At 43.3% G+C, this 14,900-nt stretch overlaps 1 protein-coding gene across 11 annotated transcripts in view; it reads left to right on the forward strand.

Annotated features, from left to right (window-relative positions):
* Positions 1–14,199, forward strand: part of ATXN2 (ataxin 2) — a 51,140-nt gene extending 36,941 nt beyond the window's left edge. For 8 of the 11 annotated variants that reach the window (XM_027714911.2, XM_027714910.2, XM_027714917.2 and 5 more), the window contains 3 exons: positions 7,710–7,855; positions 9,068–9,295; positions 12,559–13,544. In XM_027714911.2, the coding sequence (XP_027570712.1) occupies positions 7,710–7,855; positions 9,068–9,295; positions 12,559–12,762 (578 nt within the window). In that variant the 3' untranslated portion in view covers positions 12,763–13,544. The other 3 variants (XM_027714907.2, XM_027714909.2, XM_039380341.1) reach the window with 2 other exon arrangements.
* The last annotated feature ends 701 nt before the right edge of the window (positions 14,200–14,900 follow it).

Raw genomic sequence — 14,900 nt, forward strand, 5'->3', positions numbered from 1 at the left:
TTTGGTGAATATGAGTTGAGTCAAATGCACCCTGAACCCACCGAGGTGACAGTTACACATGGGATGACTCCTGATGTTCTGCAGCACCGTTTCAGTTCAGATCTTTGCAAGTCTTCCATGTGCTGAGTGCTTGAAGACCTTGCCCAGATGGACTGTGCTTCCTCAAAGTGTGTCCAGCTGTGACATGTTCACTCCACCTTCATTTATCGATATGTGAACACTTGGGAAAATGCAGGAATGCCTGAGGTGATAAATCTGAGCTGCTTCTGGAGTCCATTGCTAAAGAACAACATGCTGGAATTGTTCACATCTGACTGAGTGACTATGAGAACATATCCATAACTTATGTTCTGTGTTTTGGGAAATTTAAGTTTACCCACATTTGAACTAAATACACCCATGCACTTTGATGCTGGTCCTCTCTTAAAAATAATTTAAAAGTACAGAATAACAACTTCCTGAGAAACAACCACTACTGCTGCTTTTGATTTCTGGAACACTTGCTCGATTTCCCTTTTGGCTCTTTAAAATTGCTATTTGATTTTTTAAAAAATATATTACTACCTATTTTTAACACCTTCCCCCCATTGATACCAGGATTCAGTGGGCCATGTTGCCCTTTTAGCCTTCAAGGTATTGGTGCTTGTTTGAGTTAATTCTTGCAAAATTCACTCAGTTTTTTTCCTGCATATGTGGTAAAGAGAAGATGTTTGCAAGGACAACCACTCTGAGATGTGGGGGTTGGGGGGCACTGCTTATCAACTGTTCTTAAAGTGTGAAGCGTTTTGTGGTAAGATCTGAAACTCCACCTTCACTAATGGTTTGGGACAAGTTGAAAGTCTGTGGCAAATAGTAACAACCTACCAGCGAAGAGAAATCCCTGTTGATGCATTAACCTTGAAAAATTTGGGGGTTGTTTTCCTTCCTGTCCTGTGGAGAGATGGCTGAATCCGACATCAGTGACCTACACTTGTTGATAAGCACTCTTCCATTTTAAGGAAAAGTATTTTTGTCTGATGCTGTTTAGTGGGATATTCTTGCACTTCTGGGATTTCCTTGCCAGTCGTTCCAGTGTCACAACCCACTGTTGACAAGAGAGAAGCAGAGCATGGTCCCAGTAAATCCAGCTAAACACAGGATGGAGGAGTGTTCAATTCATTGGGTTTTTCCCCTCAAAACACAGTGGGGAAGGACAATGTCCGGGCAGCTTCTTCCCAGCCAGGCGATAACACGTCTGTGACACAGTTCAGCTCCGGAGCCATCCTTGTCCGGGGAAGTTTGCGGTGCTGGAGCAGAGCAGTGCACACACCTTTACCTGCCACACTCACCCCCCTGAACGTGGAGGTGTTGTTCTTACCCTGCTCAGCTGCTGGTTCCAGAACGTTCTGTGTGTCTGTCTCACAGCTGTTGGCTCTGTGTGGCCTCCCAGTGCCGCTGGTGTGGGGCTGGTGGAGTTGTTGGCCATGGTTTGCAGTTTGGTTCCTTGGTGTGTCACACGAAGACCAAACCAGTCTTCTGCTTCTGGTAGCAAATGTGGTTATCAAGTAAAGGGTAGATCTGTCCATACTTGTGTTAGTTTTCCATGTAGCTCGATTGTTTCCAGATAACTGCTGGAATCCTCTGAAAAACTTAACTTTTGTGTTTAAGAACTTGTGTAAAACCAGACCTTGGTTTTATACAGATGCATTTCCTGTTTTCTGTGTTCTCATTCCTGTCCCCATTCTCCCTTCCCCTTTCCCCTTCTGCATATGTTTTACTGGTCTGGTGTTGTCTCTAACTTTATCTGGTTTCTGTCTCAGCAGTAGAGTAAATTCTATTACCCTGATAGTACAATGGTGGATAAAATATAAACTTCAGAGGATTCTCCAGGGACTAAGAGTGAACCAGTCACCAAAGGTGTCTTGGAACTGTTCAAAATGACAGTGCTATAGGTGAAAAAGCAAGGGACCAGTTTCTGCTTTAGTGTAATTACATTTTAACCTTCTTATTACAGTGGACTGTAAGAGACCATGAATTGCCATAAAGTTTATTTTTGTCTTAATTAAGAACTGCAGACCTCAGTGTCACAGTTAAGAAGGAAGGCTTACTTGAGACTTGTGTTTCATCTCCACTCATTTGTAAAACTAAATATCTAGCTCTAATAGCACCTAAGTAAATAAATTATCTGCATGGTTCTACAGTCTTAAAAAAAATTTTAAAAATACCTAAAACTGACACTGACCTTTCCAGAGGACGGGAAGTATGCACGTGGCAAGAGGCTAATTTACCTTTCTATTTCCCAAATTCAGCATGTCCCAAAATACCATACAGCAAGGAGACAGGCCCTTCTTTCTACTTTGCCAGTGAGTTGGGTTTTTTGTACTAATTTTGATTGTACAGAAAAGCACTTTCTAAAGAACCAGATGTTAAAGGAATGGGACGTGTTGAGGGAAGAAGTTTCCTTGCACCAAACCAGGGTGTGGAAAACACAGGAAGGTGCCTTTCAGTGGACAGAGGGTGAAGCTGATGGACAGATTTGTCTGATCACAGGAAACTGAGTTGTCAATTCTTTTAAAAATTCATTTGGAATATGGAATGATCTCTGAATTCACTACCCAGTCTTTTCATCTGCAGCCAGAAGTGAGCTGTGTTTGTGGAGGCAGAAGGAATTCTTGGCTGTGAGGGTGGTGAGGCCCTGGCACAGGTTGCCCACAGAAGCTGTGGCTGCCCCATCCCTCTCAGTGTCCAAGGCCAGGTTGGATGGGGCTTGGAGCAACCTGGGATAGTGGAAGGTGTCCCTGCCCATGGCAGGGGATGGGACTGGATGGCCTTTAAGGTCCCTTCCAACCCAAACCACTCTGTGATTCTATAGCTTCTGATTTTTAAACATCACCTTCCCAAAAGGAGAAGTGTCTTGTGCCTCATCTCTTTAAAAAGCTGTGACTCAAGTCCTGAGCCCCTGGGAGGAAATAACTCTAGTTGCAGCTGAGGTGAAGGAAATTTTCTGTAGAGCTACCAGTGCAGGAGTGCTGGGAACAACTTTGTCATGACTGTGTGACAGTGACAAGATGAGTTCTCCTTGCTGAGGCACCTCCTCCTGGGCAGATGAACATGAGCAGTGATGTTTCCTGGCTCAGGTGAGGCTTTGCTGACCTAGATCACTGTCAGCAATGGGAGAGGGGCTGATGTTCTCCCAACAGACTGATCCAGCTAATCCAGCTAATCCAGACTCAGTGTGTGTGTCCTGGGAAAGGCTGATAACTATAAAACACTGCCTTGTGGGTTGGTGTCCATCATCAGTTTTGAGGGGGCTGGATTTGGGGGGGGGGGGTGTTTGCAGGATGAACTGTCACTGAACACATGGTAAAGGAGGACCTGCAGTCCCAGGGTGTTTTGTCCCTGCTCCTGTCCTGCTGTGAGACTTGTTGCTGTGTCTGTCTGCAAGTCCATCAGCCCGTGGCAGGCTCTCTTCTGGATTTTTTGCAGTAACTCATACAAGAGGGATGTGAGAAAATCCCCTTGTTCTCCAAAAGTCTCTTCTGGAACAGACTTCCTGTGTTTGTTGTGCCAAAATGTTCTGCCTGAGCAGGGGCTGGAGGTGCTGACCTGTCCTGTGTTCTTGGCTCTTGGTTTGGTGCACTGAAATCACTTGAATCAGCTCGTTCCTTTCATGGCTAATCTTTGAAGTGGAGTCCACTCTACCTGTGTAAAATGACTTCTTGAATTGTTTGTATTATGAAAGAAACATTTGCTATTTCTTTGCTTCCTACCATTCAGGTCTTTTAAATGTAGTTATCCTCACCATCTTACTGGCTCTGGCAATAGTTTGGAAGTTTTTTCACTGGTCAGTTCTTGAAAATAGGCTCTTCAGTGCATCTTTGGACCATGACCAGCGCTGACCACCATTGGCACCACTGAAATTCCTACCAGGAAAAAAGAAAATTACATGATGTGGTTTTCATGTAGCTGGGAGTTCTGCCTGATTTCTGCTGCTCTGACCTCTTTTGATTTCAGCTCCTCCTGTGGGTTCTGTGGCTGACTCTACTTCTTGTTTGCCTCTCAGAGAAATGGGTGCACTTGTTAGAGCTGAATTCAATAATTAATCCATGTGGTATTATTTCCCATTCCATGCCTGAATCGCTTTCCCTCACTGTCCTTGCAAGATTAGTGCAGGGAAATACTTCAGTTTAGGAACCAACTTGATTAAAAAGGTGCAGAAGCGAAGCAGGGCAGCCCAAGGAGAGGCATTTAGGCATAAAGGGTGAGAAAACCAGTGTATTAGTGCTGGAATGAGCTGAGGTGACTTGCAAGGAGCTGGTTTGACCCTTCCAAGAGCTTTCTCCAAGCACTTTCTTGGATACTGGATGGCCATTTGGAAAATCTCCAAAATGCTGACAATTGGGGGAAAACATTGGATAATTGGTTATTAATTTTTTAATTATTTTTTTTTTCACCTCCTATCTTGTCTTATTTGCTGTTTCATATGTGCAGTGAGCTGTTTGGATGACCAGGCAGAAATTCTTTTTAAAAGTCCCAGTGACAGTTCAGTTCTGGCTGAGCAGGTGAACTTGTCATGACTTTTACAGGACTCCTTTCCCAACCCTGCTAGTCTCAGAGATTTCATGGGCTTGCCAAGAACTGTTACTGTTACTTGCTAAACATGGAATAACCCTTACGCTGCTGGAATTGCAGTTTGAACTCTGGTTTTGAACTACCGAAGATCTGTGAATGCATTTCAGACCTGGTGCCACTCAACCTGTTCTTGGTTTGTTTGCAGTGTCTGTACAGGATTTAAAAAAGGGCCCAAATAACAGTTTTGAAAGGCACTTTAATATCACTATTAAAACATAATTTGCAGCAGCATCTGAAGTGGTTTTAAGCTTGACAAGTTTGGTTATTAGAGTCATCTGTTAAAGACAAAATGGGGTAGAAGAGAAATTAGGGAAATAAATATTCTTTAGTATAAGAAATGTGGTGCTTCAAATGCAAAGCTGGGAATGAAAGGTGGTTATGGAAGAGCTGCCACTGTGACAAAAACTTGATCCTCCTCCTGCTTTGCATCTATTCTTCAGGGTGCTGTTCCTTGCTTTAACTGGTTTCTTGAGAGAGAAATTCCTCTTTGTGCAGTTTTATTGTAGAATGTATCCAATTCAGAATAACTGGGTTTATTATTCTCTTGGCTATAAAGGACTGAAAGATGAATTGCACAAATGGTTTAAGGGAGCCCCACGTTATTTCAGGGACTCTTAACAAGCAATGTGGGAAGGCTTGAATATCTTACAACTTGGAATTAAATTTCATCTACATTTTAAAGCCTCTTGAATGGAGTTGGAGTTAATTTGCAGTCAGCTCTGTGGCTCAGGCAGTGGGAGGATTGCTGGTGTAACGTGCCCTTTAGCAAGCAAGTAATCTCTCCTTGCATTTATTTCTATCACTTTGACAGAGATAATAACTTCTGGCCTTCTTCAGAGTGTGTATAATAATGAGGTTGAGATATTTTCCTCCTGAAGGAAGCCATAAACTTCATATTGTAAAAATGATCATTGTTACCATTGATAATTTTCATGTTATTGTAAGGAGAGATGTCTGAAAGTCAAGTAGGAGCATGGTGGGGATGCTGCTGCAAAATACATTTTAGTAGTGATAGGAAAAACTAAAAATACTTGGATTTAAAGCATAACAAAGTGCTGTGGCAGAAGATCCTGCAGTTTTGACAGTGTGCTTAGAAAATATTGAGGTGTTTTTGAAACCCCCTCTCAATCAGAAATGCTCAGAGTGTATGACTGTGCTTGTACACTTGGATAAGTATTTTAGGATCAGCTCCAGACTGCAGGAATTGAGTTCATCTGCATTAATAGCCTGAAACTGCACATCACTGTTGGGCCATTTGCTCGGTGAAGATTTAATAGAGCTTTCAAGGGATTAAGTTAAATGTGGCAGGCAGTTATTTTCTAAAGGAGGAGCCTTCCTAATGCACCGTACCGGGGAGAAAAATCTCAATTAGGCAAAAAGATACTGTCTGTATATATTCTGGTGAATTTGAATTTGTTAGAACTAGGATTTGTAAGAATTATAGCAAGGCAGACTGGAGGAAAACAGGTATTTGCACAGGGTGGAGTGTCAGGGCTGTGACAGAGCAGTTCAAGGCTTGCTTGTGCTGGATACTGTTGTGCTTTCAGATGCAGCTACATTTTAGTCCGTTTTTTCCATCCATCTTGTCTTTCATCCTTTGTCTGCACCCAGACAGTTCTGGTTGTTATGAACTTAGAGCCCAGTACAGTGAAGCTCTTCAGAAATTCCCTGCAGGAGGGAGGTCACTCACCTCGCCCACCGGGAATACCTGGGACAGGGGGTTGCACTTGGGAGTTTCTCCCTGTGCCCTGATTTTCAGATTGGTTTATTAGGACAAGAAAACCCCACTGGAAAAGCTATCCCTGCTTAAAGGTGCTTCACTGGCCATCAAGTTCTCATAGAATACAAACCCCATAAAAAAAGCTGTAACCCATAGACAGCCATCGTTAGTTAACTTCAGAACAACCAAAAGGTGTTAAAGGAAATAAGAAGCAGTTGCAGGGAAAATTCAGGAGCAGATTGATGGTTTTCTTTGACTGTTTTCTCAGTATTGTCAACAAAACTAGCCTTGGTCTTTTCCAGCTGTGACATTGGAGGGATCAGTGCCCATTGTCACATGCTGAAGTGTAGCTGCAAACATGGACTGGTTGTTGCACAAGATTTAAAAGAAATAGAGAAAACATCTTCATTTTTTTTAGGATCTTGCTCTCCTGTTGCATCCTTTGTGTTTAAAGGAATGCTTGCTGTCATCATGACTTTTCATACTTCCTTGGATTCCCTCAGAAGTTCAAAAAAATACAATTTAGTGTGGCCTGTTTTGGAGCAGAACAGAGCAGGATCCAAGGAGGAACTCGTTGCTGCTGGTTTGTTGTTGGAGACTGGCACGACCGTGGCAACACGTGTGGCTTCACTGGGGTGAAAGTTTCGTGTCGTTCAGTTTCTTCCTTTTTGGGAATTTTGTACCTTATTTGCTACTGTTTCAAGGAATGAAGAATTCCATGGCAGTGTTAGAAGCTCCCAGGATGGTGCTGATCCAGAACAGACTGATTGGCCTTGAGGGCAGAGGCAAGATGTGTTATTTTAGTACGAGAAACTGGCTTCAACAAAGGTTTGATGCTCGAGCAGCCTCAGTTTTCTCAGCTATGATGTGTTTTCTGGGTGTCCCTGGAGCTCTCAAGCACAGAGTTTGTACTTTATGAGCAATTTCCAGAAGAGTAGCATGGTGAGGTTAGCCAGGTATAAGGCCAAAGACTTTTTTTGGATGGTGGAAATAAAAATGGCTCATAACACCTTTCAAAAGTATGTTTCAGGAAATCCTAAATTGTATGAAAATTATAAATTTGATCTTTGAAACTGGTCTGTTTGACAAAGCAAAAGACGAAATGCTGCTTTTCTCTATGTAGTATCTGTTACATTGTCAAACTAGGGAAGATGAACTGTCTAATTATGGTTATTTATAGACTTTCCTGCCAAACCAAACTACACAAAAGCAAGGTAAGATCCTCAGCTATTTGCAAGATAAATATTTTTTTTTAGAAGGGGGAGGGGAGTATATTTACAGTCTGTTTGAGCTGTAGTGAAATCCTCAACTGCAGATGGTGACTTGATGAGGTGCCTGTCCTGTATCTGGTGTTAAATATCCCTCTTTTTCATCCTAGTTTCCACTGGCTCACTTGCTCAGCAGTATGCCCACCCTAATGCTACCCTGCATCCGCATCCTCCTCATCCTCAGCCTTCTGCCACACCAACTGGCCAGCAGCAAAGCCAACATGCTGGAAGCCACCCTGCTCCCAGCCCCGTGCAGGTAACAGGCTCAAACAGGACTGAATGGCTTGAAATTGTGTTTAATTGTATTTAAATTAATGCTCTGCTGGAGGGGATTGCAGCTTGATATATGTTGATTTTTTTTGAGAGGGAAAAAGGGGTAGGATGGAGCAGTTCAGAGTCCTCCCTCTTCGCAGGGATGAGGTATAGCTTGATCCGTGTTGGGATTAAGGAATGATCATAATTATGTCAGTGCTTTGATATGAGTGGAGTGGAAATAGTAGATAAATCCTGAGAAGTGTTTGGTTGTATTTTGTCAAAGACAAGCAGCTGAAAACAAAATGGTCCTTGTGGCATTCCTTAATTCCTGCTGGGAATAACTGGGCAGCTGTGAGGCACATCCAGTTCCATGGCTGCAGGTTCTCTTTGCTTTTACCTGGCAGTCTGGGTTCTGTTTGCCAGACTCTTGCTCACATGACTTCCTAGTGCAAGGAGAATCCCAGAATCCCAGGGTTGTTTGGGTTGGAAAAGACCTCTGAGACCATCAAGTCCAGCCATTAACCCACCACTAAACCATGTCCCTGAGTGCCACATCTACCTAATGCCCACATTTTTTCTTACCCTCCTTAAGAATCAGTTTTTTGTGCTCAGCAGTTCTCTAGAGTAATGCATGACCCATATCCTCTGACAGCCTCACTATTAACTGCAAGTCTTGAAGACAGCCCTCATTCACTCTGAGATCACTGGTTTTTCTCAAGACTAACTCACTTGAATACTTTCTGAATCAACCAGAAAAGTCATGTCTAATTTCCCCTGAAACAGCTTTTTAAATTAATTATTAATTGTTCTAAAGCAGCACTTACATTTCCATTTGAGCAATTCTAACACAAGTGATCAAACTGGAGAATAGAGAACCAACTCTATTCTGAGCACCAGGCTGAGGGAGGAGGGAGCTCTGCGCTTGCACTATTGTGGCACATCCATACTCAAGTTTGCTGTGCCACGTGGTGGGATTGAAATGAGCCTGGTGGGATTGAAATGAGCCTGGTGGGATTGAAATGAGCCTGGTGGGATTGAAATGAGCTTCCTCACGACCACGGGTGTGGTTTCCTCACTTCCAGAGGCGTGGTGATCCTTAGATTCGCCCCTGATACTGAGAGCAGTTTTGCACCCCTTTCTCCTGGTAGTTGACAGGATAGATTTGTCTGATTTCTGAGGCATAACCTGAGTGCTCTCCTGTGTTTTTTTGCAGCACCACCAGCACCAGGCTGCCCAGGCACTCCACCTGGCCAACCCCCAGCAGCAGTCGGCGATTTACCACGCAGGTCTAGCTCCAACCCCTCCTTCCATGACGCCAGGCTCCAACACGCAGTCTCCACAAAATAGTTTTCCTACAGCACAACAAACAGTCTTCACCATTCATCCCTCCCATGTTCAACCTGCATATACCAATCCGCCACACATGGCCCATGTCCCCCAGGTAAACACAGTTTAACAACCTTCAAGACTTAAATGTCTTAATGCCACAAAGATTAGGACAAAAGTCGGGCCTGCTGAAGTGATTTCCATTCTGTCACCTCTCAGCACAGACTTACCTGTTATTGTTATTTAGGTTTCTTGTCTGTACATTGCCTTTATTTAGAGTTTGACAAGATGTTTGGACCTCAGCTTCCAACACCTAGTGCATCTGCAACTGTAGTTTAATGAAGACATCTTAAGCTGGCACTGCTACTGAAATAAATTGAGCTCCATTCCCAGTTCCTGGCTCCCATCCTTGTCCCTGCCCCACCATCCTGCTCACAGGACTGTTTGGCCATGCAGCAAACCAGGCTGGGGACACGATTCACGAAATGTGCCTCCCCTACCCCCCATTTTAGGCTGTTTCTTGGAAAATCGGTTCACTGCTCAGGTGCATGATCCCAGGAAGAGCTGGCATACAGAAAGGTTGGAGAGCTGAGTGCAGGAAGGCTGAATTGCTGCTTTTGGTGGCAGTTTTAGGCTCTGCATTGTAGGCAAATTTATCCAAGTACATCCAGAAAAGGATATTACACAGATTATTAGGGAATAGCAAGGCACTGCGGTGGGGGGGAGGTGAGGTTCAGTTCAGGTGACTGCAGGACAATCCTTGCAGAAGGAAAACCCTGCACGTGTGTGTGTCTGTGTGTGGTTCTAAATGAACTGCTTATGCAGAAGATCCCCAAAGATTGCTGAGCAACTTAATGACAGTCCTTGATTCAGAATCAGAAATCCCCTTCTCTAACTGCTCTCTTTTGTGGTCAGCTTACTAAGGAAAAAAAAAGATTTGGGAGGGGAAGAACATGGTTGATTCATCAAGAGCTCTGTGTAAAGCAATGTTACAGAGATTTCCTGATGTTCAGTAAATCTGGATCTAGTGTCCTTTGTCAAGGAATGGACAGTTAAAGCAGTAATTTGCCTGCAGAATTTCTTCTTCAGACCAAGAACTTGGTGTCTGGCTTCTGCCCTCTCATGCAGGTTATCAATAGTTTGGGATCTGCTGGCTGACTGTGATTAGGGAGGTTTGTCCAACGGGTGTCCAATCCCATGCAGAATTCTGATAAAACCTTTGCTTTGGTCCCTGGGACAGTCAGTTAAGCCAATAAATTAATAGTTATTTAGGAATTGTTTTACTGATGTTGAGTGTTTAGCTTTTTGATTCTTTTAGGCTTTTAATTTCTCTGCTTTTTTGGGGGAGGATGAGGAGAGGATGTCCAAACTTGGTAATCTTGCCATGTCCTCCCAGGCTCTGGTTTCTGCCAGAAACAAGACTCCTGCTCTACTCTGGTGTGATGGCACTGCTGTGAATGCCTGGGTTGTGTGTAGAGCTTCTCAGCAGGGTCTTGGCTTAGGGACACGTTCGGTGTCTTGCCTTGAAACATGAAACGTGTTTGGTTCAAGGACACGTCAAAGCAAAGCTGTACCTGAAATGTGCTGTACACGCCATGGCCAGGCCCATGGATGCAGGATGTGACCACTGCCTTCCTTTCTGTGTGCCAAGCACTTATCCAAACCACATTAAGCATATCAGATGCAACTTTGAGTCAGAGCTGCCTGCTCAGGCAGGATTTTTAGCAATCACAGGCAAATCCTGCCTTGCCCTTGATTTTAACTGCTGCAGTCTCTTCTGTGATTTTTTTTAAGAATGAAAACTACAATCTATAATCTGTGATATTTACACCAAACTAATTGACTTTCCCAATTAAGTAGTTCCCTCTAAAGATCTCTAGTGAAGGAATAACTACAGTTTAGTCAGAAATTTAAATGCATGTAATTATTCCATCGTAGGGAAACCAATCACTGGATTGTACACTTTCTTATCAGCCTCATTTCCAGCTTCTAAACACCATCCTGAAGCACCACGTGGTAAGAATTCCAGTCAGGCCCACACAGGGGATCAATCCAGTTTCCCTGTAGGTTATCAGATGACTCTTGAGCTGGTAGATATCTCACTTGAGAACCAGTACTTTTAAAATTCATTACAGAGTTCTGTCAGCTCCCAATTTGCAAAGTGTTTGAACCACAGCAGAAAAATTTTACCCACTGTGTGTCTTGACTCCAGCTGCTCCATGAATAGCTGCTCTATAATGATGCTCCTCCAATAGCATGTTTGTCAAAGTCAACATGGAGCCAGTCCTGGGAGGTATTTCTGTTCCACAGCCTGATCTTCTAAACCTTTTTTTAGAGCAAAAGTGAGATTTGAATTGCAGTTCCTGCCTTTAAAGGCTCCTGGAGTGCTACTAACACGTGCAAATCTGATAAAAGAGTTTGGGGAATGTCTGTGATGAGTCAAGTAACCCTTTTGTCTTTAAGAAATAAAATTCTGGCCACTACCTGCTATCTGTCTTTACTGGCATGGGAGACTTGTGAGGCTGCAGTTCTGGGATATGGTAGAAGGACAAAGCAAACCTTAGGTACAAATGGTGTTTTTGGGGGCTTTTTATTCCCCTGAGAGAGATCCACTGAGAGCTCTGAGTTCCATAATATTTTGTGCTTTTAAGAAACTAGTGTTTACTAGGTTTTTAACCCAAAAAATTAATGACCTTTAGAGTCATGAACTGCTCTGGGCTAAAGAACCCACCAAGTTCCTGAACTTGCTTGCCAGAGGCGATCAGCCATTGGAAGAATTAATCTCCTTTTTCTGCTGAGACTTAGCCCTGGTTGCTCAGATCACACAAGAACTGTGATGAGCTGAACTGGAACCAGAACAAAGGGATGAAATCACTCCTCTCAGAAGGACTTTGCTGAACAATGTGTGAGCACAGGTCACTGGAGAGGAGAGGGAGGTGCCCAGGGCAGGGAGCCAGGAGGGAATGTGGGGTTGTGTAAAGAGAGCTGGGGAAGGGATGCCAGACTCCCAGTGCCTGTGCAGTTCCTGTCTGTACCCTCTAGGAAGTGCTTTGATGTAGATGACTAACAGAAATGTTTGGAAGATTTGTTGCTGAATTGTTTTGTTTTTCTTTTTTTTAATATTCCCCTGTTAAACACTGGCAAAATGGCTAAAACTGAGACTGTGACTCCGAGCCAGCACTTAAGAATTCGAGCCCTTTTTTAATTATTATTTTTCCTTTTTGTTGTTATTCCTTTTTTTATGTTCAAACCTGCCTTAATCCCTAACGGAGTATAAATCTCTGGATTTTCTCAGCCGGAGAGAAAACTTTCGCCAGTCATGTGGCCAGGAGTTGCTGCCTCCTTGTGACCATGATACTAAAGAGCTCTTTGTTTCAGGCTCATGTACAGTCAGGAATGGTTCCTTCTCACCCAACTGCCCATGCTCCAATGATGCTAATGACGACACAGCCTCCCGGTGGTCCCCAAGCCGCCCTCGCTCAAAGTGCACTACAGCCCATTCCCGTCTCGACAACAACACATTTCCCCTATATGACGCACCCTTCAGGTGAGGAGTGTGTGCCCGGGACACCTGCACCCTAAACTGAGCCAGGGCGGAGGATCAGGACTGGGACAGACCAGATTTGGGGGAAAAAAAAAAAAAAAGACAAAAAAAAAACCAAACAAAAAAACCCCGACCTTAAGATGTCCTTGTAGAGCGGTTCATATTTGCCAGCCCGTTGCCAGCCTAGGTAGGTTTACCTGGTTTAGGGAGTTTTCCTCCAGCTGGAGTGGAGGAATGGGGAGCTGGGAGATGCTGTGGGACTGAGTTGTGCCAGGGTTTGCCGTGGTGTTGCCGTGTGTTTATGACAATGAGAGGTTTTATTAATTTAAAGCGCTCGGTGTCAAGGACGGGAGTGAAAATGGTTTTGGTTTAGGGCTGTTAGACTGCTGAGAAAGTGACTGCCAATAAAGTGACTGCTAATTTCAGTGACAGCTGAAAGCTAAACTTTAATACAGAGTAACATTCTGCAGCTTTATTTTTGGGGAAAGTAGGTGCTGTATGACTTCTTTCCACTTAAAATTTAACCTGACTTGGGTTTCTTTGATTATTCGTGTTCAAACAACCTCAAAATTCCTGTAGTGATGTTGCTTCTTGGGGAATGTGTGAGCAGAAAAATGCTTTCTGAGGGCTTAGGCAGGGGAAAAATAAAACCATCCAAAGGACATCTTGATGTGCAGGGTTTTGGTTTGTTCTCTAAAAAATAAAAAAAAAGAGAAAAAAAAAATAAAAGAAAGTTGAGCTCAGTAGTTGTCCTGTGACCACTTTACTAGCAAACTGTTGTGTGGCTTGCCAATTTATTATTTACATTTGAACTTTTTTTTTACAGTACAAGCCCACCACCAACAGCAGTTGTAAGGCTCATCTGGAATAACTGAAAGGCTGGATACCTTTTGTAGGCCAAATACCCTCCTTCTACTGCTTCTGCCAACTGGAAGCACAGAAAACTAGAATTTCATTTTATTTTGTTTAAAAAAAAAAAAAATTTGATTTCTTGTAACATCCACTAGGAATGCTAACAGTTCATCTTGCAGTGGGAGAGATTCGGACTGAGTAGAGGCATTTAGGAACTTGTGGGCTATTCCATAATTCCATGCACTGTATCTGAGTCCTGCAAGTGCCCCAACTCTGCTTGCTGAAAACTGGAAGTTATTTATTTTTTAATGACCCTTCAAAGTTATGAACTCGTCAGCTAGCAAAAGAAGTAACAAGAGTGATTCTTGCTGCTATTATCACTAAAAATCAAGACTTGGAGATCCCTTTTACTTCTAACTAAACTTGAAACAGGTTCAGTAAAAGAAAAAAAAAATTCTAATCGTCAAACGGATGAGTTATTATTTATAAATCACGTTTGATGAGAGAATCACTATCGTGAGACAGTGATGTAACTTTTAAGTTAAGAAAACTTTTACTTTGTAGATAATATAAAATAAAAACTTAAAAAAAAATTAAAAAATAAAAAAAGTTTTAAAAACTGACCCTCCTCGGTGTTTGTGTCTTGATTTACCAGTCTCTGGCTGTACTGTGGTCTCCAGCTGAGCTTTGCCCGGGGTCTGTCATCTTCTGAATCCAGAGCCACTCGTGGGGCATTGCAAAGACAAGTGAAAGGTTTGAAAATCACAAGTTCAGCAGAGTTTTTTAACAAGGTTTTGTGTTCAAGTGGATTCCCTGGTGCCTCAGCTCTGGGTGGTGTCACCAAAGGTGTCCCAGCTGGGCCTTGAGGTGATAAAAACTACACAGTTTAAGGTGATAAAATTATACGAGTCAGTGGTGCTGCTGGAGAAGGAAAGGAAGGAATGAGGGTAAGAATTCCCTAGCAAAATGCCTGCTAAAAAGATGTGAGACAGACTCAAAGTGCTGTGTCCTCCTGACCCCTGTGCGGACGAACCGAAGTGGTGCTGCTTAAACTGGGTTGTAGAACAGCTGCACTTCATGGCAGAACAAATCAACTGTACAAGCTCCTCTCTGAACCCTTCCAGGTCAACACAGCAGAAAAATGTACCAAATTCCTGATCGGGGGGAATCAAAGCCACAGACCATCACTATCATTTGGGACGAGACTCCTTCAATCAGTCTGTTGGCACAGGCTCTTGGCTGCTTTTTCATGTGTAGGGGAGCATTTCTGCCTTTTAGCACCCAGTACCTACTAAAACAGCATCCAGGCACCTGGAGAGAATCA

The sequence above is a fragment of the Pipra filicauda genome, unplaced genomic scaffold (assembly GCF_003945595.2).
Source record: "Pipra filicauda isolate LSUMZ 115617 unplaced genomic scaffold, ASM394559v2 scaffold192_size1418226_pilon, whole genome shotgun sequence".
Lineage (NCBI taxonomy): Eukaryota > Metazoa > Chordata > Aves > Passeriformes > Pipridae > Pipra > Pipra filicauda.